This window comes from Chionomys nivalis, chromosome 21 (genome assembly GCF_950005125.1).
Source record: "Chionomys nivalis chromosome 21, mChiNiv1.1, whole genome shotgun sequence".
In the NCBI taxonomy this organism is placed as follows: Eukaryota; Metazoa; Chordata; class Mammalia; order Rodentia; family Cricetidae; genus Chionomys; species Chionomys nivalis.
The window spans coordinates 31,671,235-31,694,294 of NC_080106.1; the positions used below are offsets into that span (position 1 = coordinate 31,671,235).

General features: G+C 43.9%; 2 protein-coding genes across 2 annotated transcripts in view; both read right to left on the reverse strand.

Moving 5' to 3' along the window:
• Nucleotides 1-961: 961 nt before the first annotated feature.
• Arl2bp (ADP ribosylation factor like GTPase 2 binding protein) lies at nt 962-10,749 on the reverse strand. Its single transcript, XM_057753652.1, has 6 exons — nt 10,453-10,749; nt 9,728-9,789; nt 5,401-5,507; nt 4,406-4,491; nt 3,645-3,741; nt 962-2,628 (listed from the first exon to the last, which is right to left on the reverse strand). Exons 1-6 carry the CDS (start codon nt 10,488-10,490, stop codon nt 2,527-2,529), a joined length of 492 nt encoding a protein of 163 aa, XP_057609635.1. The 5' UTR covers nt 10,491-10,749; the 3' UTR covers nt 962-2,526.
• A 3,469-nt stretch (nt 10,750-14,218) lies between these two features.
• Nucleotides 14,219-23,060, reverse strand: part of Rspry1 (ring finger and SPRY domain containing 1) — a 55,791-nt gene continuing 46,949 nt past the window's right edge. Inside the window, exons 14-15 of the mRNA XM_057753734.1 lie at nt 22,424-22,528; nt 14,219-18,302 (exon numbers count right to left, since the gene is read on the reverse strand). Coding sequence (XP_057609717.1) covers nt 18,206-18,302; nt 22,424-22,528 — 202 coding nt within the window. The 3' untranslated portion in view covers nt 14,219-18,205. The remainder of the gene's footprint in view (nt 18,303-22,423; nt 22,529-23,060) is intronic.

The following is a 23,060-nucleotide window of genomic DNA, read 5'->3' on the forward strand; positions in this document are numbered from 1 at the left end:
TAAGATATAATTAGAATCAAGTATCTGGGGCTTTGTTACTACTGTGTTACAGGGGGATCAAGTCTGGCTCTCAGTCCCAACTCACACTTGTTGTCATGGTTACTCTACAGATTCACAGTGTCCACTTCACTCTCCAGCGTTAATGAGGTCCCCCTGTCCCAAGAGAAAGCCCTAAGGAAAGTTTGGTTGAAGGAGGAGCTGCCCATTTGAGGCTTAGAGAAAAGTGAAATCCTAGTAAGTCAGAGTTCACTGTCCTATCGGGCGTCTCATAGTCCAACACGGCCTATGTGGGGAGACATCCTAGGCTCTGCTGCTCAGGGAGCTACTATTTTCCTGTGGATGAATGAGAAGGCAGCCGCCCATGCTGGGCTAGAATGGGCCAGACTGTGAGCTTCCCTGCCCTCAGCCAGACCCAGCATCATTTAAGGACGCATCCAGCATCAGCCCAAGTTTGTGGACCAAGACACAAAACCAGCAAGCTTGCAGTTTGCCTGTCTTCTGGATCTTCCTTTTTTTTTTCCTTTAAAGATTTATTATTTTTATTTCATTTCATATATGAGTGCTTGCCTACATGTATGTATGTGTACCATATGGGTGCCTGAGGAGGCCAGAAGAGGTCAGTGGATTACCTCAATCTGGACTTAGTGTGAGCTGCCATGTGGAACAAACCAGGGTCCTCTGTAAGAACAGCAAGTGCTCTTAACCACCGAGACCTTCAGTAATTTGCCTATATTTGCTCAATTGCTTTTCTCAACCAGGCAGGCTGGCCAACAAACCTTAGCAAGTGCTTTCAGCACGCTGCCTGCGGTGAGCACTTCTGCTCCCAAAAGGAACAGGAAGGGAAAGCTAGCCTGAGACATGGTGACATTTACAGAGCTGGCTCCACAAGGGCCTTTGATGTCAGAAGACCAAAGCAGCAATAACCGGATGACAGTAGTTACATTAAAGTGGACAATGCACGTAGAATGATTACTCTTGCCAAACACCTCAAATTTTACTCGTTTTACAAAAGCACTAAGTGACACATTGCTACAGAAAAAACACAGCGCTTGGTTTACATCCTGTAAAGTCAGAATGGTCACATGGAAAGTCAGTGTGGATTCTTATTTTTACTATAAAAGTTAAAGCCAAAAGCATACATTAGGAATCAAACTGTTTTCTTCTTTCTAGAGATGTGACACATGTTTTCTGGTTGGTGACAGTAAACCAAAGATGACAGGTGACCACAAAAACTGTCTACTGCACTGCCCCTCCCCCCAGGCTGAGCTGGATCAGGGGAGCATCAACTTGGCAGGAGAGATTGTTGGGAACAAATTGCAGAGTCCCTACTCTCCCAACAGAAAACCAGCTCACTGGCATACACAATGGACTGCAGACAAGCACGCGCAAGCACAACTAGCACACTGTCATGAAGGGACTGCAGACAAGCATGCGCAAGCACACTTAGCACACTGTCATAATGGGACTGCAGACAAGCATGCGCAAGCACACTTAGCACACTGTCATAATGGGACTGCAGACAAGCATGCGCAAGCACAACTAGCACACTGTCATGAAGGGACTGCAGACAAGCATGCGCAAGCACACTTAGCACACTGTCGTGACGGGACTGCAGACAAGCATGCGCAAGCACAACTAGCACACTGTCGTGACGGGACTGCAGACAAGCATGCGCAAACAGCACACTGTTGTGATGGGACTGCAGACAAGCATGCATGGGCACACCTAGCATGCTTTCTTGACAGCTGCAACCTATTTCTAGCATACAGCCTGCTTGCAATGGTGCCCAAGAGGGGCACTAATCAGAAAGCAGATTTGCACTCACAACTAAAAAGCACACAGCATATAATACTTTGATCTTTTAAGTGGTTGATCTTGAGCATTCCAAGATCATACCCACTAGGTTAGCCTGAGTTTTCATCTATAAAAATATGTTTCTTGAAAATAATGCTTAGAGACTTAAGAGAAACAATAGGACCACAGCAAGAGCAGCAGCATTTGCTGCTCAAAGGACTGCTAATGTAAGATGGGGAGCTCCTTTTCACTTGTGGGTAGAGGACATCTCTCTCAGGCGATTCCTGCAGCCGCTCAAGCTGTGATCACAGGAGATTCAGAAGCCCAGACAGGCAGCTGGCCCCAGTAACTCCCTAGATAAACACTCCCAAAAGAAAACCCCACTGACGATGAGGACAGAATGATCCATGTAAAAACAGCGTGGGTGCACAAGGACTCGTGTGAAGCCTGCTGGGATGAAGGGCTCACGATGGTGTGTCGTCCACACTGCTGACACACTACACTACCACACTGCTGGCGAAGGCCCGGGAGGGGCTTGCATTGGGACAGGAGGATGAACATGAGGTTACTGACTACAAGTTGTTTCTGGACAACGGCCAGGAGGGTCAGTCATGTTCCCAGGACTCAATACTTCATAGGAATGAAGGGCTGTGGCACAGTTGCTCTTTCCATCTCTGAGCTGGCTGGGCTGGTTGACCTCACAGTGGCCACACCCACATCTGCAGGTGGAACCTAGTGCCGCAGGTTGTTCTGGGAAGCTGCTGTAGAAGACGACTTGCACAGAGAAGTCACGACCAAGCCACTGCTTAAGTCCAGTCCTCGGCCTTCCTTTTCCTACAGGCAGAAGCAGAGAACTTCAAGGTGCCAGCAATGGAAAGAGCTTTCCTAACCCAGGAGTCACCAGGGTTGGGAAGTAGGGACAGCAGGGTAGGCGTGTGAGCTCCCAAGGAACACACAGGGAGGGACAAGGCAACAAGTTATTTCCAGTTTTTCTTAGTTATGGCCTTAGATATGCTGGGGGGGGGGGGAACTTTCTTGGGGCTGGAGAAATGGCTTGGTGGTTAAAAGTACTGGCTGCTCTTCCAGAGGACCTGGATTTGATTCCCACCATCTTAGCACATAACTGTCTATAACTCCAGTCCCGGGGATCCTACCCCATCTTCTGATTTCCATGGGCACCAGGTATACATGTGGTGCGCTGACATGCATGCAGGCAGACTCTTATATACATAAAAAAGTAATAAAGTTTATAAATCATTGACTAGCTGGGTAGTGGTGGTGCACACCTTTAATTCCAGCATTTGGGAGGTAGAGGGAGGTGGATCTCTGAGTTCAAGGTCAGCTTGGTCTACAGAGTGAGTTCTAGGACAACCAGGAATACACAGAGAAACCCTGTTTTAAAAAAGAAATAAAAGACTAAGTGGGAATGGGCATAGCTCCATGCCTTTAATTTAATTGTAGTACTCAGGAGACTGAGGCAGGAGGATCTCTGAGTTTGGCCAGCTTGGTCTACATAGCAAATTCCAGGCTATACAGCAAGACTCTGTCTCAGTACACACACAATCAAGTATGGCAGCTGTTTTCTTCTTATTTAAAGGAGACTGCACAGTAAAGTGACAGAATGAGATTTACTCTTTGTTGGGAACACTGAGTTTCATCAAGACATAGAGAGGTCCTGGCTGGCATGGAGTAGTAACTTCTATTTATTCCTCAAAAGCTAATGAACAAACTAATACTAGCCATTTTAAGCGGGGGACAAAGATAGAAGGCACAGGGCAGGTTGTCTGCAGCTCTACCTCTTGATTTCTGCGTGGCTTGCTGAGGCTAAGGAGGGGACACTCATAACTTACCGCTCTGTAGTATAGGAACATCTCCTTGAAAGCCAGGAAGTCCGTGAATGTGAGCAGCATGTCAAAGATGTCACCAGCCACTTCATCCTTATGGTGTCTGAAAAGGACAGGGTTGGCTTTGTGAATCAACAGGAAGACAGATTCCTTTCAAGGAACATAAGTCAGGCACAGTGGGGCAGCCTGTCAGCACCTGGGCGGAGGCTGAAGGATGAGGCTTGTAATCAGCCTTGGCTATAAAAGACCCTGTCTCAAAGCAAATAAACAAAAACCCTAGATAGATAGATAGATAGATAGATAGATAGATAGATAGATAGATAGATAGATAGAGATAGATAGATAGATAGATAGATAGATAGATAGATAGATAGATAGATAGATAGATAGAGGGGGGGGCAGGAGAGATGGCTCAGTGGTTAACAGCACTTGCTGCTCTTGCAGAGGACTCAGGATTGTTCCTGGGATGCATGTGGTCACTCACAATTGCCTGAATTTCCAGCTCTAGAGGATCTAAAACCCTCTTCTGGCTTCTGTATGCTCCTGCACACACATGGTGCACATAAACTCATGCAGGCTCACACACATGCATATAATTTTAAAAATGAATAAATTAATCTCTTTAAAAAATGCCTTGCAAAGGCGTAGAGGGGCCTCCCACTCAGGGCCCAGCCATCCAGAGGTTTCAGTGAAGAAAAGGGAAGTGGGTTTTCTTCAATCTCGGGAGGAAGAGGGGGAGCACAGAACCAGAGATGAGCTCAACTCACTGCAGTGTGGTTGTGAAAGCCGCCATGTTGAAGCCTGGGATACGCTCCAGCAGCTGCTCTTCAATGTACTTCTCTACCAGGGAAATCTGCAACGGTGGAAACAGCAATTTGTGGGCCCTCTGGGAAGAAGGGAAACTTTGCAGAGCCTAGATCTGTCCTTGGCAGTCATCACTTGAGATCATGTGTGCATGTGAGAATGTGTGCGTATGTATGTGGTGTGACTGCATATTTGATATCAGTGCAAATGGCTGCAGAAGCCAGAGGAAGGTGTCGGATTTTCTAGAACTAGAGTTATAGGTAGTTGTTAGTCACTGGATGAGCTGTTGGAATCAATCTGCAGTCCTCTGGAAGCCATCTGTCCAGCCCCGTGTTTTTTAAATTTAATTTATCATTATTGGGTATATGATGTATGTGTGAGGGGGTATGCATGTGCTACAGTGTGCATGTGGACATCATAGGTCAATTTCTATGGAATCAGTTTTCCACCTCTTGCTGGCTTATTTTTCACAACACAAAAATGCAAGTATCCTAACTGAAGACAAGATTATGGTAAAGGCAATTTTGTTTTAATCAAGAAGTTGCAAGCTCACCAAATACTTCATGAATGCCTTTCAGAAAATAGCTCCAAGATCTGGCAAAAGGAAATGATCTAAACCGGACTGTAATCAGCACTGCTCTTGGCAGTGCTGGCATATGTAAAAAGTAAACCAATTCCAACCTTTTTTTTTTTTTTTTTTTTGCTTTTAAAGAAATAATCTTGCTAAACAATCTAAGCTGACTTAAAATTCACTAGGTAGCCCAGGCAGGCTTATAGCTTGCAGCCATCCTCCTGTCTCAGTCTCCTTAGTGCTGATTTACATGTTCCACCAAGCTTTATAACACCTTTTGATACTAATTCAAGCTTCTTGAAGATATATATTAATTATACATAATGGATCTAAGTTCAAATTTTAAAGAAGCCCTAATCTTCTGGTAGGAGAGACAGATCTACTTACATATTCATTAAAAATGGGGGTATAGGTGAGTTTATTCTCTTCTGTGTCTTCAAACTCCTGGTAGTACTTGTCCATGAAGTTCCTCTGCAGTAACTGGAACTCATCATCTGAGACAGGGAAGTTCATTCTTTGTAATGAGGTGCAAGGCTACAGCTGCTTTTCCAGCAGCCACGTTGCAGCTCACAACCAAACTCAGGTCCCAAGAGGTCTGATGCCCTTGTCTGCCCTCCACAGGCATCAGACACACATCCATTCAAGCAAAACACTCAGAAATATAATAAAATAAATAAATACAAAATCTAATTAAAAATTTAATAAGGTATACCTAAAATTTAAAACTTCAACCTTTGGCTGGGCGGTGGTGGGGCACGCCTTTAATCCCAGCACTTGGGAGGCAGAGGCAGGCGGATCTCTGTGAGTTCGAGACCAGCCTGGTCTACAAGAGCTAGTTCCAGGACAGGCTCCAAAACCACAGAGAAACCCTGTCTCGAAAAACCAAAAAAAAAAAAAAAAAAAAAAAAAAAAAACTTCAACCTTTTCAAAATATGCAATTTGCTGGCTTGTAAGTGTGCTCACATTGCTTTGCAATATTTTATTTTTTTAGCTTTCTGAGATAAGGTCTCCACAGATATATATTCTTGGCTGGCCTGGAATTCACTATGTAGACAGGCTGGTCTTGAACTTGTAGCCATCCTCCTGACTCTGAGTGCTGGGGTCACAAATCAAGAAGATTATCCACAATCAAAGCTGGGCAGTACTGGCACACACCTTTAATCCCAGCACTTGGGTGGCAGAGGCAGGCAAATCTCTGAGTTCTAAGCCAGCCTAGTCTATAGAGCGAGTTCCAGGGTAGCCATGACCACACAAACCCTGTCTAGAGAAACAAAAAACAAAACAAAACAAAAAACCGTGCTGGAGCGATGGCTCAGTAGTTAGGAAGAATGTCTCTTAACCTCTTAACTTCTTCCAGAGGTCCTGAGTTCAATTCCCAGCAACCACATGGTGGCTTACAACCATCTATAATGGGGTCCAATGCCCTCTTCTGTTGAGCAGAGGACTATATAGACAGAACACTCATACACATAAACAAAAATAAATATTTAAAAAAATAAAAATACAGGTATATGCCCTAATATATCCAAACAGAATAACTTGTGAATGCCCCTCACACTAAATGCTCACCAAGAACTCTCTTTCACACATAAATTTATTGTGAACACAAAAGGTCAGTTCTCAAATTGGGAGACTTTAATGGCAAGAAGCTCCATCTCTCCTATTTAAATTTTTTACTATTAAGTGACATTTTTATTTATTTTTATGTGTGTACGTGCACAGGCATTTCATGGTGTAAGGGAGGAGGTCAGAGAAAAACCTGTAGGAGAAGGCTCTTCCCTTCTACTGCCCACCACTAGTCTTGGGAATTGAACTCAGGTCATCAGGCTTGGCAGCAAGTGTTGCCATCTCATTGGCCCTCATTTTTTAAATTAAAAAAAAAAATTAAGCTACATATTTCTTTTGAAACAGGGTCTCACTGAGTAGACCTGACTGGCCTGGAACTCACAACAATCCACCTGCCTCTGCCTCCTGAGAACTGGAATTGATGGCATGTGCCATGACACCCACCTAGAGATTGGGTGTTGACTCTCCTTCTCAGACTGAACCTGGACTGTAGGCTTGTAAGCCATTTTGCTGCCCCCCTTCTCCTATTTTACTATCATTTTAGAAGCAGTAGTGAAGACCATACAGTGGGTTAAAGTCTGGGGCCTGCGAGAGGCCACTGCTTGGGTTCAAACCCTATCTCAGCCGTAAACTCTGTGTGATCTTAGATAGGTAGCCTTATTTCTGCAGACCCTAATTTCCTCAACTGTCTGTCCGTCACAGGGGCTCGCGGGGTGGAATTCAGGAGAGTCCAGGTACAGATTCACAGCAAACACTTGAGGTCAGGGTGTAGGGATTCTGACAATGGAACTGACTAGCCTTTCTATAACAGGGAAACCTTCAAAAGTGACCCAGACCTAAAGAAGCCTGTTTCTCCACAATAGGAGGATATCCATGGTGGGCAAAACAACTCAAAACTCCTCAGGAGTTTGCTTCTGCTGAAATATGGGATGTGAAGGTTCAAAGGTGTTGTCACTGGTTTTCCAGACTAATCTGGGTTAAAACACACACCAAAATTCAGACAGCAGGGTCTTCTCTTAATTGCGGGAAAAATTGATAAACTATCAAAACTTTGTCCAACTTAGTTTCTTCCTAGTTTTCTTCAATTTTGGATTTATTACTACTTTCTGGTTACTTAGTAGAATAGACATATGCCTAAAGGGATCCAGAAATAGGAACCAAGAGTGCAAGGAAATAGGAAATAGGAGGGTATATTGGCTCTTGCCTGCAACCCTAGCACCAGGGAGGCTGAGGCAGGAAGAGGAAAGAGCAAGGCTGGCCTGTACATGAGACCCTAAAAACAACGCTCTCAACACGGAACCAACCAAAAAATACATCAAGAAAAAAGAGGGATCCAAGTCATCTGTAGTGGCTCATACCTTTAATCCCAGGTAAATGGATCTCTGAGTTGAAGGCTAGCCTAGTCTATGGAGTTAGTTCAAGAACAGCCAGGGCTACACAGAGAAATCCTGTCTCAAAAACAACAACAATAACAACGAAAACTAAAGGCAATAGCAACAAAAAAAGAAAATAAAGTGATCCAAGGAGATGTGACACCTTGTTTTTGCTTGGTCAAGTGTTGCATAGGGTTATAAGTTATGTTCTGTATGAAAATGTTAAAGCTCGCCGGGCGGTGGTGGCGCACGCCCTTTAGTCCCAGCACTCGGGAGGCAGAGGCAGGCGGATCTCTGTGAGTTCGAGACCAGCCTGGTCTACAAGAGCTAGTTCCAGGACAGGCTCCAAAACCACAGAGAAACCCTGTCTCGAAAAACCAAAAAAAAAAAAAAAAAAAATCAAAAAAGGAAGGAAGGAAGAAAATGTTAAAGCTCAAAATGACTCAAAATCGCTCTTGCTGCATATGTAAGATAAAGTCAGCCAGTATTACCTGAAGTCTTGCCAAGAGCTCTGTCCTACCTACCAGGTGACTGATCTTCTGAATTTGTCTCTCTGAAGCCTTGAATCAATCAATGGCCGTTACTGAAGAAAGCACTGGATCTTACCGAGCAAAGCCAGGACCTGAACTCCCCCAACCTCTTGCCTCTGCCTGCCTGTTCTAAGATTATAGAGGCGTGCCATATACCAGGTTTTGGATTTCTTATTTTTAACTATATTTCTATTTATTTAGTTTGCACATGGGCACGTGCCTGCTACAGCCCATGTGTGGATGTGTGAAGACAGCCTTTGGGAGCCACTTCTATTTTGTAGATTCCGAGGATTGAACTAGCATTGTCAGGCCTGCTGGTGAGAGCCTCTACTCGCTGACCCTACTTGTTTCTAAGACAATTGTTTTTGATAAGGAAAGAATATTTATTTAGCCCACAGGTCTAGAGGCTGAAAGTCTCCACAGCATGCCACCAGCTCTGGCTGATGACACCACAGAGTTCACACAGCAAGACAGGAAGCCTGAGAGCTGGAAGGGGCTGGGCTTACTCTTCCATAACAACCTCCTATGGAGAACTGACCAAGGTCCCACAAGATCTAGGCCAGGGCAGCAAGCATGCCCACCCACCTCCTACCAGGCCCCACCTCTTAGTGCTCCCATCATCTACCATACTGGGTACCAACCTCCAGCACACAAGGTTTGGGGGCCACATCCACACCTCCACAACAGATGGTGGGCCCCATCCACCTCCTGCCCCTTCTGTCCAACTAAACTCACTAGGCCCTGGAGGAGGTGCAGAGACCCCAGCTCCCAGTCTGCTACATACATGATTGAGGCCCATATCACAACCTTTACCCTGCTACACACACACCGTTGACTGAGGCCCATTAAGACAACAAATCTTAGTATGGCTAGCTTACTATTATGTTGTGCTGTATTAAAATTTTGGTGTACCTGGATGTTCTGTGTTTTAAAAATTAACTCCTCAAATGTATTTCTTTGCATGCTCTTGTAAGCAAAGGTTTGGGCTGTTGAGGTGGTTCAGGGGCTAAGGGCATTGCTATACAAGCCTGGCAACCCGACTGCAACCCTCAAAACCCACATCAAGGCGGAAGGAGAGAATCAACTCTACAAAGTTGTCCTCTGAACTCCACTTGTGCACAGTGGCCTAGGAACACACCCCCAATCACCATAAATGAATACATTTAAAATATTGTTCTAAAGCAAGGGTCTATCTACATAAGAATTAAGGGACTAGAGGGATCGCTTAGTGGTGTAGAAACTTACCCATAATAATGTCTTCCAAACACCCAACTACAGCATCAAATTCTGCATCAGAGGCGGAGGAGCTGAAAAACACATGAGGAATAGGTGCCGGACCAAATAATTATTTTTGAAGTTGAATTTATGTTTTCTGTGGGGATTGAACCCAAGGCCTTGAGCATACTAGGCAATCACAACAACAAAGCCCGACATACTTTTATAATGTAAAATTTCCAACGTGCATAAAATTCCCGTCGTCACTCAATTTCAGCAGTCAAGGATTACTGTCTAGTCTAGAAATTCTAAGTACAGAAAAACATCCCTGACCAAACCCTAGGCGATCAGAAAAGCAGCAAACAATATGGATGTGGGGAGCTGAGGCTGGCGTGGCACATCCTCTGACTCCCGCATGTTATTACCCGCGGGATCTACTCACCGCATACTGGCTCTTAACGCCAGGCAGGTGTATCTGCTGGTGAGGGTGACCACCGGAGGAGCACGGGCCCGGAGGGTAACTGGGTCAGGAGTGGCCTGAGACGGCGGTGAGGCCGCCGCCAGCCCTGGGCAGCTCAAGCCCTCTAGGTTTTACTGACGGCCAAGACTGAGGCCAGAGGATTGTGATGGAAGCGCTGGTAATCGGTGACACAGCCCCGCGGAGGCCGCGGGTGGGGAAACGCCCCGCTGGAGCGGAGCCCGAGCCCCGGCCCCGGCCCGCCTGGCCCGCACCCGACCCCGCAGTCGTCACTCACAAGGACAGCGCGAAGCTCTCTTCTTCGATGGCGTCCATCGTCGGGGCGCCCCAGTCACCGGCCCGGGCCTGCGGCCCCGCCGCAGCCTCCTACCGTGCCCACCGCCGGGCCCGGCTCCGCTCTGGCCCGCGCCGCCTCAACCGCATCAAGGCCCCGCAGGAGGCCGCGCCCGCGCCCCGCCCGGCGATCGCGCGAGGCCAGGGCTGAGGCTCCCGGCTGGGCCCTGCGCCCGCCGGCCTCTCGCGGGGACACCCCCGCTACAGTCTGTTAGGGCCCGCGGTCCGCCGCAGCCCCGCCTCCCGTCACCATGGTTACCCCCGCGGCTTCAGCAGCCAATCACAGCCTCAGGTTCTCGGGACTCATGAAGAGGTCTGCAAAATGGTGGCGCTCTGTGTGTCAACGCTTGCAGTTCCAGGCTTGCAGACGAAGCAGTGGGAGCCAAGAGCCTCAATTTCTTCACTTGTAATTTAGGGGTAGTAAAGATTATGTAGTTGGCCGGGTGGTGGTGGCGCACACCTTTAATCCCAGCACTCGGGAGGCAGAGGCGGGTGGATCTCTGAGTTCGAGGCCAGTCTAGTCTGCAGAGCGAGTTCCAGGGCAGAGAAACCCTGTCTCGAAAAACAAAACAAAAAATTGCTCGAAAGTCAGTCGCTCATATTTTGTCCTAGATAATACAGACGTCTGACTTATCCGAAAGTTACTTCTTGGAAACATGGAAGATTCCATGGCATTATTATATAGATGTAATTTAACTTGTAATCTTCAAATCAAAAGCAGGAGCCGGGCGGTGGTGGCGCACGCCTTTAATCCCAGCACTCGGGAGGCAGAGGCAGGCGGATCTCTGTGAGTTCGAGACCAGCCTGGTCTACAAGAGCTAGTTCCAGGAAAGGCTCCAAAACCACAGAGAAACCCTGTCTCGAAAACAAAAAAAAAAAAAAAAAAGAAAAAAAAGCAAGAGCAGGGTGTGCATGAGTATGTAGTCCCAGCATTTGGAAGGTGGAGGCAAGAGGTTCAAGGCATTCAAGACCTGCTTCAGCTACAGTTTGCTGCCCGCTTACCTAGTGAGACTTCTGTCTCAATAAACACAAGAAAACGAGAAACAACAAATTATTAGACATTAAATGGTTTCTTGGATAATTATGCAGTACAAAAGAAGTTGACAACAACTTGAAGTAATCAGGAATTACATAACTTTGCTCTGGGAAAAGTCCCTTCAAAAACTTTCATACGGTGAAAGCGGCTTTACTGGGACTCCATATTACTATTATTTTTGAGACAGGATCTCAGTATGTAGCCTTGGTTAGCCAGGAGCTCACTATGGAGATCAGGATGGCCTCAAACTGATGAGATCCTCCTCACTCAGATTTAATAGTGTGCACCACCATACCCTAGTTAAAATGGATTTATCTCAGTGGTTCACTAAGTATCTCTTTGGTGGTCTGATACCTTTTAGCCAAAAGTGTAGCATATAACTAGAAAACTTAGGGAATGAATCAGTAGACATTTTTTAATACAAAACAGGTGTCTACGGATCTTACAGCATCTGGAATCAAGATTTCAAACACAGTGCGAGTTTAGTCTCCAGAGTACTCTGGTTAGCAACAGGTGAAGACAAATGTGCTTGCCGGTTGGCTTCTGTCAAATTGATCTGAGTCACCTGGGAAGAAGGGAACTGCCATTTTATTTATTTATTTGTTTGTTTGTTTATTTATTTATTTAGAGACAGGGTTTCCCTGTGTAGTCCTGGAACTCATTCTGTACACCAGGCTGGCCTGGAACTCAGTGATCTGCCTGCCTCTGGTTTCCAAGTGCTGGGATTAAAGGTGTGTGTCATTACGGCCCCGACTTTGCTTGTGGATAATTTTCTCGACTTAATGGGGCCCAGTTCCCTGCGGGTGGTGCCACCTTTGGGCAGGTGTGGGCTATATAAGGAAGCTGAGCGAGCTATGGAGAACAAACCATATGCGGCCTTTGTCTCTACTTCAGTTCCTGCCTTCAGGATCCTGCAGAGTTCCTGTCCCAATTCCTCTCAATGATGAACCACAACATGGTTGTCGAAGCAAACAAACCCTCTCTTTCCCCAAATTAGTTTTGGTCAGTATTTGTCACAGCTCTGAAAAGCATATTTAGGATGACAAGCACCTAAAAATGATGTTCCATCAAGCTGTTGTGGGATATTTGTACACTGTGTGAGATATATTATTGTGACTGGTTTAATAAAGAGCTGAATGGCCAATAGCTAGGCAGGAGGAATAGGTGGGATGTCTGGGCAGAGACAGAGAGGAGAAGGAATCTAGGCGCTCCAGAGACGAGACACAAGGAGGAAGTAGGGGGCTGGAGAGATGGCTCAGTGGTTAAGAGCACTGCCTGCTCTTCCAAAGGTCCTGAGTTCAATTCCCGGCAACCACATGGTGGCTCACAGCCATCTGTAATGAGATCTGGTGCCCTCTTCTGGCCTGCAGACATACACACGGACAGAATATTGTATACATAATAAATAAATAAATAAATAAATAAATAAATAAAAAGGAGGAAGCAGGATGGGTAGTACAGAAATAAGGTTAAAAAGTCATAACGCAAAATGTAATTAATATAAATGGATTAATTTAAGTTATAAGTGCTAGTGGGACAAACCTAAGCTAAGGCCGAGCTTTCATAAGAAGCCTCTGTCATTATTTGGGAGCTGGCTGGTGGAACAGAAAAAGTCTCGATACGGTCAAGCACTGGTCAGACAGTTCAGAGCAAACTCTCTAAGATTCTATTACACACTTTCTCTATATCCCACATGAAACTAGCCTGCTGTTTCATGAACCAAAACAGGAAAGGAATGGAATTTTGCCCCTGCTAGTTACCTATTGCTACTTACAACCCCTCCTCCCCAAGAAACCTAGTGGACTAAAACAAATATTTCATTCATTAATCTGTGTTTTGGGAAGGATTGGCAAGGACAGCTCGCCTTTGTTCCATTTGGAGTCATCAATAGGGTCGCAGTGGAGTCTGAGAAGCCTCTCAGAGAGCTCAGGTAGGAAGTAACCTAGTGGTGGGCCATGGGTAGGAGGTGGGTGGTGAGCAGGTAGGCTTTCTGGAGATGTTTGGGTTTTCTCACACAACAGCAATTTGGCTGAAGAGCAAGTGTTCCTGTTGGGCATGGGGAAGCATATCACTAATTCCATCACTTGGGAGGCGGAGGCAGGCAGGTCTCTGTTTGAGGCCAGTTTGGTCTATACAGGGAGTTCTAGACCAGCCAGGACTATAAGAGATCTGTCAAAAACCAAAAACACAACAACAAACAGCTCCCCCCCTCCCCACACAAATATTGCAAGGAAGCAGAAGCTTTGAGCAAAACATTCAGTGGTTTCTTTGTGCAGCCCTGGCTGTTCTGTAACTCCCTCTGTAGACCAGGCTGGCTTTGAACTCAGAGCACCGGCCTCTGCCTTCCAAGTGTTGGGATTAAAGACATGCATCAATATCTCCTGGCATAAAATAAAGTCTTTCAGGCTAGATAGATGACTCATAGGTTGAGTACCTTATGCTCTTCCAGAGTTCAGTTCCCAGCACCCGTATTAGGCAGTTCTGTTTACTGCATTTCACTCTAGCTCTGGGATTCGACATCCTCTTCTTTAAAAAAAAAAAAAAGCTGGGGAGGATCTCTTTGAGTTCAAGGTCTGTCAGGGTTACATAGTGAGACTTTGTCTAAAACAAAAAACAGAAAACAAAAATACATGTTTTCTTTTAATTTAAAAAAATAATACATTTTATTGGTATATGTATGCATACACATGGCAGTGCACAGTGCATGAGGTCAGGACAACTTGCAGGAGTTGGTTCTCTCCTTCTACAATATGGAGGCCAGGGATCAAACTCAGGTCATTAGCTTGGTGCCAAGTGCCTTTGCCTGCTGAATGATCATCTTGCCAGCACTTTTTCATTAGGAAAAAACATCAAAACAAAACCAAACAAAAACCCTTTCAAACATTTATTCTACGTGTATGGATATTTTGCTTGCATATATGTCTTTGCACCACATGCATGCCTGTTGGCTGAGGACACCAGAAGGTGTTGGATCACTTGGAAGTGGAGTTACAGATGGTTGTGAGACACCAATACCACGCAAATCAAACCTGAGTCCTCTTGTATAGCCATGGGCTCTTACTCTGTAGCCCAGGCTGACCTGGAACTCACAATGTAATCTAGGCTATCTTCAAATTCCTAGCAAACCACATGCCCGTAAAATGCTGGCATTATAGGTATCAGCCACCATAACTAGCCACATTAAAACTATTTCTGCTGGGCGTAGTGGCACACACCTTTAGTCCCAGCACCTGGGAGGCAGAGGCAGGCAGATCTCTAAGTTTGAGGTCAGTCTGGTCTACAGAGTGAGTTCTAGGACATCCAAAGCTACATGGTAATATACCCTGTCAAAAAAAACAACCAAACCAAACCCAGCAAAAAACATAAACACAAAAAAACTATTCCTGTCCGGGGGGGGTGGGGGGTGGCACAAGCCTTTTAATTCCAGAACTGGGAGGCAGAGGCAGCAGGATCTCTGAGTTCCATGCCAGACTGATCTACACAGCTGGTCCTAGGCTAGACTAGTGGAAGGTACACAGTGAGATCCTGCCTCAAAAGCATATATATATATATGTATATTTATTAAAAAATTACACATATATCTCCTAAGTGACTAAGCAGTAGCACAAGATAAAAGAGTGGACAACACTGGAAAGAGCTGGTTTGTTTTCAAGGATACATATTAAAGATGGTTCAAATCATAAAAATCATTTTCTATTGCTGACCAACATGGTTTCAGTTTCTGTGGCACAATCATTATTTTCTGGAACTCTGCAAATGGCACCATGATATTTTCCTGTCTTACATCATTCAAAAGAAGATGGCAATTCACTATTTTTTTTTCTGGCTGAAACTCTAGATTTCCCCCCAAGGAATCACTGTGGAAATGCCCTAACAAGTTCTTTTCTCCCTCTGACTTAGTGACTGTTTGAGTCTGCATGTGGCTTACCAGTCCATTTCTTTCTCTTCTATATGAAGTATGTATCTTTTAAAAGTGACCCCACGATAAATGTGCTTCCACTCCAAATGGTTAATCAATTCCCTACTGAAGCTCTTCTGTTCTATAGTCTCAAAGTTAAAAATTGGAAGAGCAGGCCACTTTAGGAACAAAGTTCAAGGGGAAACTTCTAGAAAGCTGGCAGGTTCCTGTAATCTGTTAGCCCCTGTTGTATTAGATTTTCTGCTTCCCTAGCTCCGCCCCACCTACTCTTCTATTCTATTCCCAAGCAGAAGGCAGAACCATTCTCTAAGAACACTATTCAGGCATTTCCAAGCTTAATAAACAATTGCCTTTTTGTTGTATTTCGGAGGAAATACAAACTCCTTACCATGGGCTTCATGCACAGCTCCTGTGGCAGAGCACACTATTCCCACCACGTCCTATCTCCCCTGCACCAGCTTTCCTTCTTAGTGAGGACCTTTACCACAGTGCTATGCCCACTTAGATACCTACTCCTAGAAGTCTGTCCTCATCCCTCTGCCTGGCTACATCCTTATGTCTCCCTTAGTTTTCTTCTGACAACTTCCCTTTACCCATGTTACCCAAATATCTAAAGTTGTTCTGCCTCATTCTCCCCATAACTACATACTTCTGGGTAGCATATTCTTATCCTTCATGGCACTATAAAATTATCACAGTACACAGAAATTACACTGCTTCTTCCTGCTGCTGCCCCGTAAGTGGGTATCTGACAAGTCACACAGGCACAGTGCCAGCACCTATTGAAGCCTATCAATGAAGAGCTACCTGATGAATATGTAGTCCTGGCTGGCCTGGAACTCCTAGATTGGTCTGTCTCTGCCTCCCAGGTGCTGGAACAAAAGGCATGCATCATGCCTGGCTAAACTTAATTCTTTTTTTTTTTTTTTTTTTGGTTTTTTGAGACAGGGTTTCTCTGTGGTTTTGGAGCCTGTCCTGGAACTAGCTCTTGTAGACCAGGCTGGTCTCTAAACTTAATTCTTAGTTTTCTTTTCCTTTGAGGTTCCAGGGAAGGAACACATGCCAGGCAGTATTCTACCCCTGACCTAATGATCCAGTGCTATCTAGCCCTAACTGGAACTCACTGTGGAGCAGTCTGGGCTGCCTACAAACTCATGTGAATCTTCCAGTCTCAGCCTTCTGAGTGCTGGTATCACAGGTCTGACTTTCTTCCTTAGTTCTTACACTTGGTTCTCTCCTACCCTGAGAGTAGGAGCTTTAGGAGAGGACACCAATGAGAGCTGGGACGTGTTAGAGTAAAAAATGCAACAGATACTTTATTCTTTAATGCAAATTACTGCATTCACCACAAGCTGAAGGAGGACACATAACTCTATCTGTATATAGACTTATATATATATATTTGGATTTATGGAAGACCAGTGAGACATGGAAAAATCCAGCACCCCAGCAAGTACAGCCAGGAAGGCAGTCACCTCCGTGGTAGGACAGGTTTAATGAACTACAAACAAGAAAGAGGGAAAAGGAAGGAAAAGAATGTGCAGTGAATTTAAGACACCGTAAAACTCTGAAGACATCTACTGTTCAAGTATAAACTCAGTAAGGACTTGGCATAAATTGAAAGGCAGTTGCTGAGGTACACCATTATGAAATAAGTCTTAAAAAATTTACAATTCTACCTTCCAATTTTCTCAGAGAAAAAAAAAGCAAGCTCTTGAGGCCTTCACCAGAGACCCTGAGAGGGATAAAAACACTTGATGAAGACAGAGTCAACAATTCATGATTGAACTTGCTACTCAAAAACATGTATTTATTTAAACAACAGGATATGTGTTCTCAGACTGTCCTCTAGAGACTATTAATTCAAGCGTTTCAAAGTATATGATTTCCAAAAACAATACTGATTAAAAATTTTTTAAAAATAAAAAAAAAAACCTGATTTGCTGGTACCTCAAAGATACACTAACTACCAAATTTTTTCCAGTCTAACATTGCAACTGGGTTAAGAGTTCCTCCTGCAGTGGTAAAACATTTTTCCTCACAAAATGTGGGTACTGAAACTGGATAGAAACACCATGAATGTGAAAATACCACCAATTTTCTGTAGTTTAAAAAAACTAGAATGTTCCTTGGGATCACTAAAATATAAAAAAAATTTGGGTTTTTTTCTTGTTTGTTTTGTTTTTTTCCTACAGTCTATGCACCTTCTTTCCGCATCTCCATGTTGCTTGAAGTAATGACCTGTGTGATGCTACATTTATAGATTCAAGTCTTGCAGTGCAATATCCATGCTTAACACACCGGGGTTTCTCTGATCAATGATGCTCAACCCAGACACGCTGTCAATTATTTCTCCAAAATGACTTAACCCCAAAATAAAAACTGTGGACTAAGACGCAAACACCTTGTGTAAACAACCAAATGAACCCAACATGAATTCCGGCGTGGCTTCAGCATTCAGGAGACCCTTGTCACCTGCTGTTTTTCATGGAAGTACCACAGGCCCAGCTGCTGACATCCGGCCTCCTAGGCCTCAAAAGAAATTCAGGGCTGGCAAGTTGGATTAGATTCTAAGAGAATTTGTCTTTGACAAACTACCAATTTTAGCATAAAATCTGGCCATGGCTATAAGTTTCAATGTGCGTACAACTGGTAAGAGATGTTCGTGTGTTTTTTTTTCCTTTCCATTTCAACATTGTTGGAATCGAGTAGAAATATGTCCATGGTATCTCTTCACATGTGTCATGAAATATGAGAAATCTGTCTGATTCTAGACACTATTTCTTTACGACACAATGGGCAGGTCTCCAGTTGCAAGGCACAATCCATGCACAGGTCGCTAAAGGAAAAGATACAAATGCCAGTTAAATTAATGCTTTAAAAGGTCAAACTCTACCTGCTAGCTAAATTTGAAATGTTAGCAAGTCTGTACATATCATGCAATCATGCATAGTTTGGAAAATAACCTGAAAAGAATTTATAAATAAAATTAAATCTCCCTCCTATTTTTGGTCCTCCATCTTTCTCCTCTGTGGGTTAAATAAAAAGCTCATCTTTCTCAAGAAAATCTATATGTACAAATCACACAAACACACGTTTGTGTGTGCTATGTGTGTGTGTATGTATGTTCAGGGATATATGCTATTTATCCCCTATCAGCTAGTCATTTATCCCAGTAATATTTACTTCTTCCATCACAGACGTGACCTTATTATATAATAAATGTGACTAATTAATATGACTAATAAATGCTTTTAGTATATATTAGATTCAGTTTAATTTTTCTCTCATATAGTACATTCTGACTGCAGTTTACCCTCCCTCCATCCCTCCCAGTCCCTTCCCCAATCTTTCCTCTCCCCTAGAACCAAGCCTCCTCCATTTCCCTTCCAAAAAAAAACCTAAAAGCCAAAAACCAAAAACCAAAACGAAAAAAGCAGGTCTCCTAGGGCTATCAACTGAACAAGGCCTAAGAAGTTAAAATAAGACTAGACATAAACCCTTATATTAAGACTGGGTGAGGCAAGCGAGAGTTTCTCTGTCTAACAGCCCTGGCTGGCCTCAAACTATATCGGCCTGCTTCTGCTTCCCAAGTGCTGGAATTAAAGGCGTGCACCATGATTACACAGTTAGATTTTCAGTTTGTTTCTTCTTTTTTAAATATTTATTTATTTATTTATTTATTTATTTATTTATTTATTTATTTATTTATCACGCATACAATGTACTGCCTGTATGTCTGCCTGAAGGCCCGAAGAGGGTACTAGAACTCATTACAGATGGTTGTGAATCACTATATGGTTGTAGGGAATTGAACTCAGGACCTCTGAAGAGCAGCCAGTGCCCTTAATCATTGAACCATCTCTAGCCCCTAGATTTTCAGTTTTTAAAAATATTTTGTGTGGGAGGAGAGAGGAAGGGAGGGAAGCAGAGAAAAATGTATAGCTCAATAAAAAAAATTAAAAATTTTTTTGTGTATGTGTACTGTGTGCGGCACCTGCAGAGGCCAGAAGAAGGCACTGGATCCCCTGGAACTAGAGTTACATATGGTTATGAGCTTCCATGTGGGAGCTGGAAATTGGACCTGGACCCTTTAGAGCTCCAGCCCTCCTAGCTTTTCTTTATAGAAGCATGACACACTTCTTGGCTGCATTCTTAGTTTCTGCTTGTTTCCCAAGCCAATATAAAAAGTACTTTCAAATGGATCTATAAAGAGGTTGGTACTTATGCACAGAGCAAGAAGAGGTGCTGGATTATGTGGTAAATCAAAGTAGTACCAACAAGTATCTTTGTCTTGTCCCCAACATCTTAGAATGCTTCCATCATGTCGCCATTAAAAAGATGCTAGTTAGTGTGTGGTCATATCTACAGTGCCAGCACTTGTGAAGCTGAGGCAGAGCATCTTGGGCTCTACAGCAAGACCTCATCTCAAAAACAAACACAATTTTCAAAAGAAAAAAGAAATAAGAAACATGTTAGACGTTGCACAGTGGTCTAGCACCTGCCCATCATGTGTGAGGGTCTGAGTTCTACCCTTGCACTGCCCAAACATTAACATTAAAAGGTGCTAAGTTAGCATTTAGCCAAAAAACATATTTCAGATTATCTAAGAAAATTTTTTATCTATTCTTAATTTATTAATTTTTTGAGTGTTTCACTTGTATGTCCATATTCCTGTGCACCACTGGTGCCCTCAGAGGTCAGAAGGCATGGGATCTTCTAGAACTGTAGGTGGTTGTGAGCCACCATGTGTTTTCTTTTTTGATTTTTAGTGTGTTTGCCCTGCAGATTTTGTAAAAATAGTAGTAGATTTATTTTACCTGTGATTGAGAGAAGTTTAGATAGATTTGAACTACTCTGCCCTGAAAATTATGAAAAACTCATCAGTAAAACTATCCAGGTTTAGTGCCTTTGGGAGGAAGGCAAAGGCCGACTCCATAACCACACCATTTGCTACAACAAGAGGAGTGATTTCATTTTCAGCCTCTTCTAGGTCTCATCATTTATTTTATCCTGATTTCTTTTCTTTACTATCGCCCTCAAAAAACTCTAAGATACAGTATTCTTGTAATTCTTTTAAATTTCTTTCCAACTCTGTTGTAGAAACTATGACCACATATTCAGGGTAATTAGTTCTAAGTTTTTACACACTAGTCCTCATCAATGAGTCCTTAGTTGTGTTTAAGACACCATAGAAAAGCCTTTAATCCGGGGGTTGGAGATATGGCTCAGCGGTTAAGAGCACTGATTGCTCTTCCAGAGGACCCGGGTTCAATTCCCAGCACCCACATGGCAGCTCACAACTGTCTGAAAATGCAGTTCCACAAGATCTGACACCTTCACACCAATGCACATAAAATAAAGTTAAATAAATCATAAAAAAAAAAAAAGAAAAGCCTTTAATCCCAGCGCTTGGGAGGCAGAAACAGGCAGCTCTCTGAGTTCGAGGCCAGCCTGGTCTACAAGAGCTAGTTCCAGGACAGGCTCCAAAACTACAGAGAAACCCTGTCTCAAAAACTGAAACAAAATCCCAGCACTCGGGAGGTAGAGGCAGGCGGATCTCTGTGAGTTCGAGACCAGCCTAGTCTACAGAGCTAGTTCCAGGACAGGCTCCAAAACCACAGAGAAACCCTGTCTCGAAAAACCAAAAAACAAAACAAAAAAAAAAAACAACCAAAAAACTGAAACAAAAAAACTGTGTTTGCTGTGCGGTGGTGGCGCATGCCTTTAATCCCAGCACTCGGTAGGCAGAGGCAGGCAGGTCTCTGTGAGTTTGAGGCCAGCCTGTTTTACAAGAACTAGTTGCAGGACAGGAACCAAAGCCACAGAAAAACCCTGCCTCGAAAAACGAAAACCAAACCAAAACAAAAACAAAAACACATAGGAAAGGTCAAAGGGCTCACAGATGAAGATCAGATCCTTTTATTTGGAAACAAAGATGGAAAAGGGTATCAGACCTTTAAATTCTGTATCTGCCTGTAAGGCCCTGATAACTAAATCCTGCAAAGGTGTTCAATCTTAGCACTTCTGGGCAACAGCAGAGAAACTTCATAGCTAAGGGTGAAAAGAAACACAGTGCATGCATTCTAACAACCTATTAGGTAACAACATGTTTCAGAAGACCCTGGTCAATGATCCAGGCTGAGTCACTCCTGTGACGGCAAACTGTGGTTCATAATTCTAGGGTCAAGACACCTGGGCAATAAGGTGACTACAGATTTGTCAAAAACACCAGGTGTCGAATTGTGATGGACACAAGAAGCGTGTATTGTCAGCAAGAGTGCTGCCCACAGGCTGAGTATACTACTCACATCTTCCTGATTTTAGTCGGGATGACTTTTTCAGGAAAGACCGGCTCATTTGCTGCTCTGGTGATGCTAAGACACTGTCCTACAGGATCCAAGTGTCCTGGAAATTCTTTTTACAGAGCTGATTGGCTGAGATGGCATGGGAGCTGCGCTTTTTTAATGGCTAGGAGTGTAAAAAGCTGGTGAGGAGGTAACCTATAAGTGATGTCCCAAGAAGCTCACAGACAACATTACCCTTTCACATTTTGTAAAGCCAAAATTACATAAAAAACTTAAACCAGGCTTAGTAGCAGATGCCATTAATCCCAGTATTTGGATTAGGGATTAGGCAGGAGGATCTCTGTGAGTTCAAGGTCAGCCTGGTCTACAGAGCAAGTTCCAGGACAGCCAAAGCTACACAAAGAAACCCTGTCTTGAACACCCCTCTCCCTCGCCACCCAATCTATTTGTATATGTGTTTATCTGAATAACTTTCATATCAAATAGCTTGTCCTTGGCAATTTAATTCCTCATTCAGTTCACTATAGTCCTGATAATCTAACAACCCTGGAGAACAGCTATGGATCTGCTAAAACCCCAGAAGTCACTCAAGAGCCGTATGAAATGTTGCTGAATGTGATGTATGAAAGATCCAAGAAGCAGCTCCTCTCACCTGTGTCCACACGGCTTCAGCTGTGTGTCTGCTACCTCATCACAACAGAGTGAACAGCAGTTCTCTCGAATACTGACTTGTTTCAGCAGAGCGAGGCGCCTGTGCCTGAGCAGATAAAGCAATAGGAAATTCATTTTGTTAACAAGGAGTCAGTCAGCATGGGCCACATGACATGCTCACAAAAAGCCTTACCCAGGGAAAATATACTCCACAATTTTTGTTCAGTAAAGTTTTCACACATCTCAGCCTTAGCAAGTGAAGGAGGCTAGAGCGTCATTTTACAGATAAAAAAACTAAAGTTCTATGAGATGATTTACATAAAACTTGATAAGCAGAAATCAAATTTGGCTGGGTGGTGGTGGCACACGCCTTTAATCCCAGCACTCAGGAGGTAGAGGCAGGTAGTGGCCTCTGTGTGTTCGAGGTCACTCTGGTCTACAAGAGCTAGGACTATAACACACAGAGAAACCTTGTCTTGAAAAACAAAACAAAACAAAACCAAATTCAAATCCTTTGGTCTAAATCCAGTATTCTTTTACCAGCAAATTTCAATGGTTTAAGTAACATATATTGAGAATTTGGTGAAAAGAACACAGCTTTCCCAGGGAAAACACCCACAGTTTTCGCACAAGGGATT

Excerpts from the sequence above, each read along its gene's own strand:
- Arl2bp (XM_057753652.1), bottom strand. The coding sequence starts at position 10,490 with ATGGACGCCATCGAAGAAGAGAGCTTCGCGCTGTCCTT. Across the intron at positions 4,492-5,400 it reads CCCCCATTTTTAATGAATAT|ATTTCCCTGGTAGAGAAGTA; the intron begins GTAAGTAGATCT and ends CCACCGTTGCAG. Across the intron at positions 3,742-4,405 it reads GCTTTCACAACCACACTGCA|ACACCATAAGGATGAAGTGG; the intron begins GTGAGTTGAGCT and ends TGTCCTTTTCAG.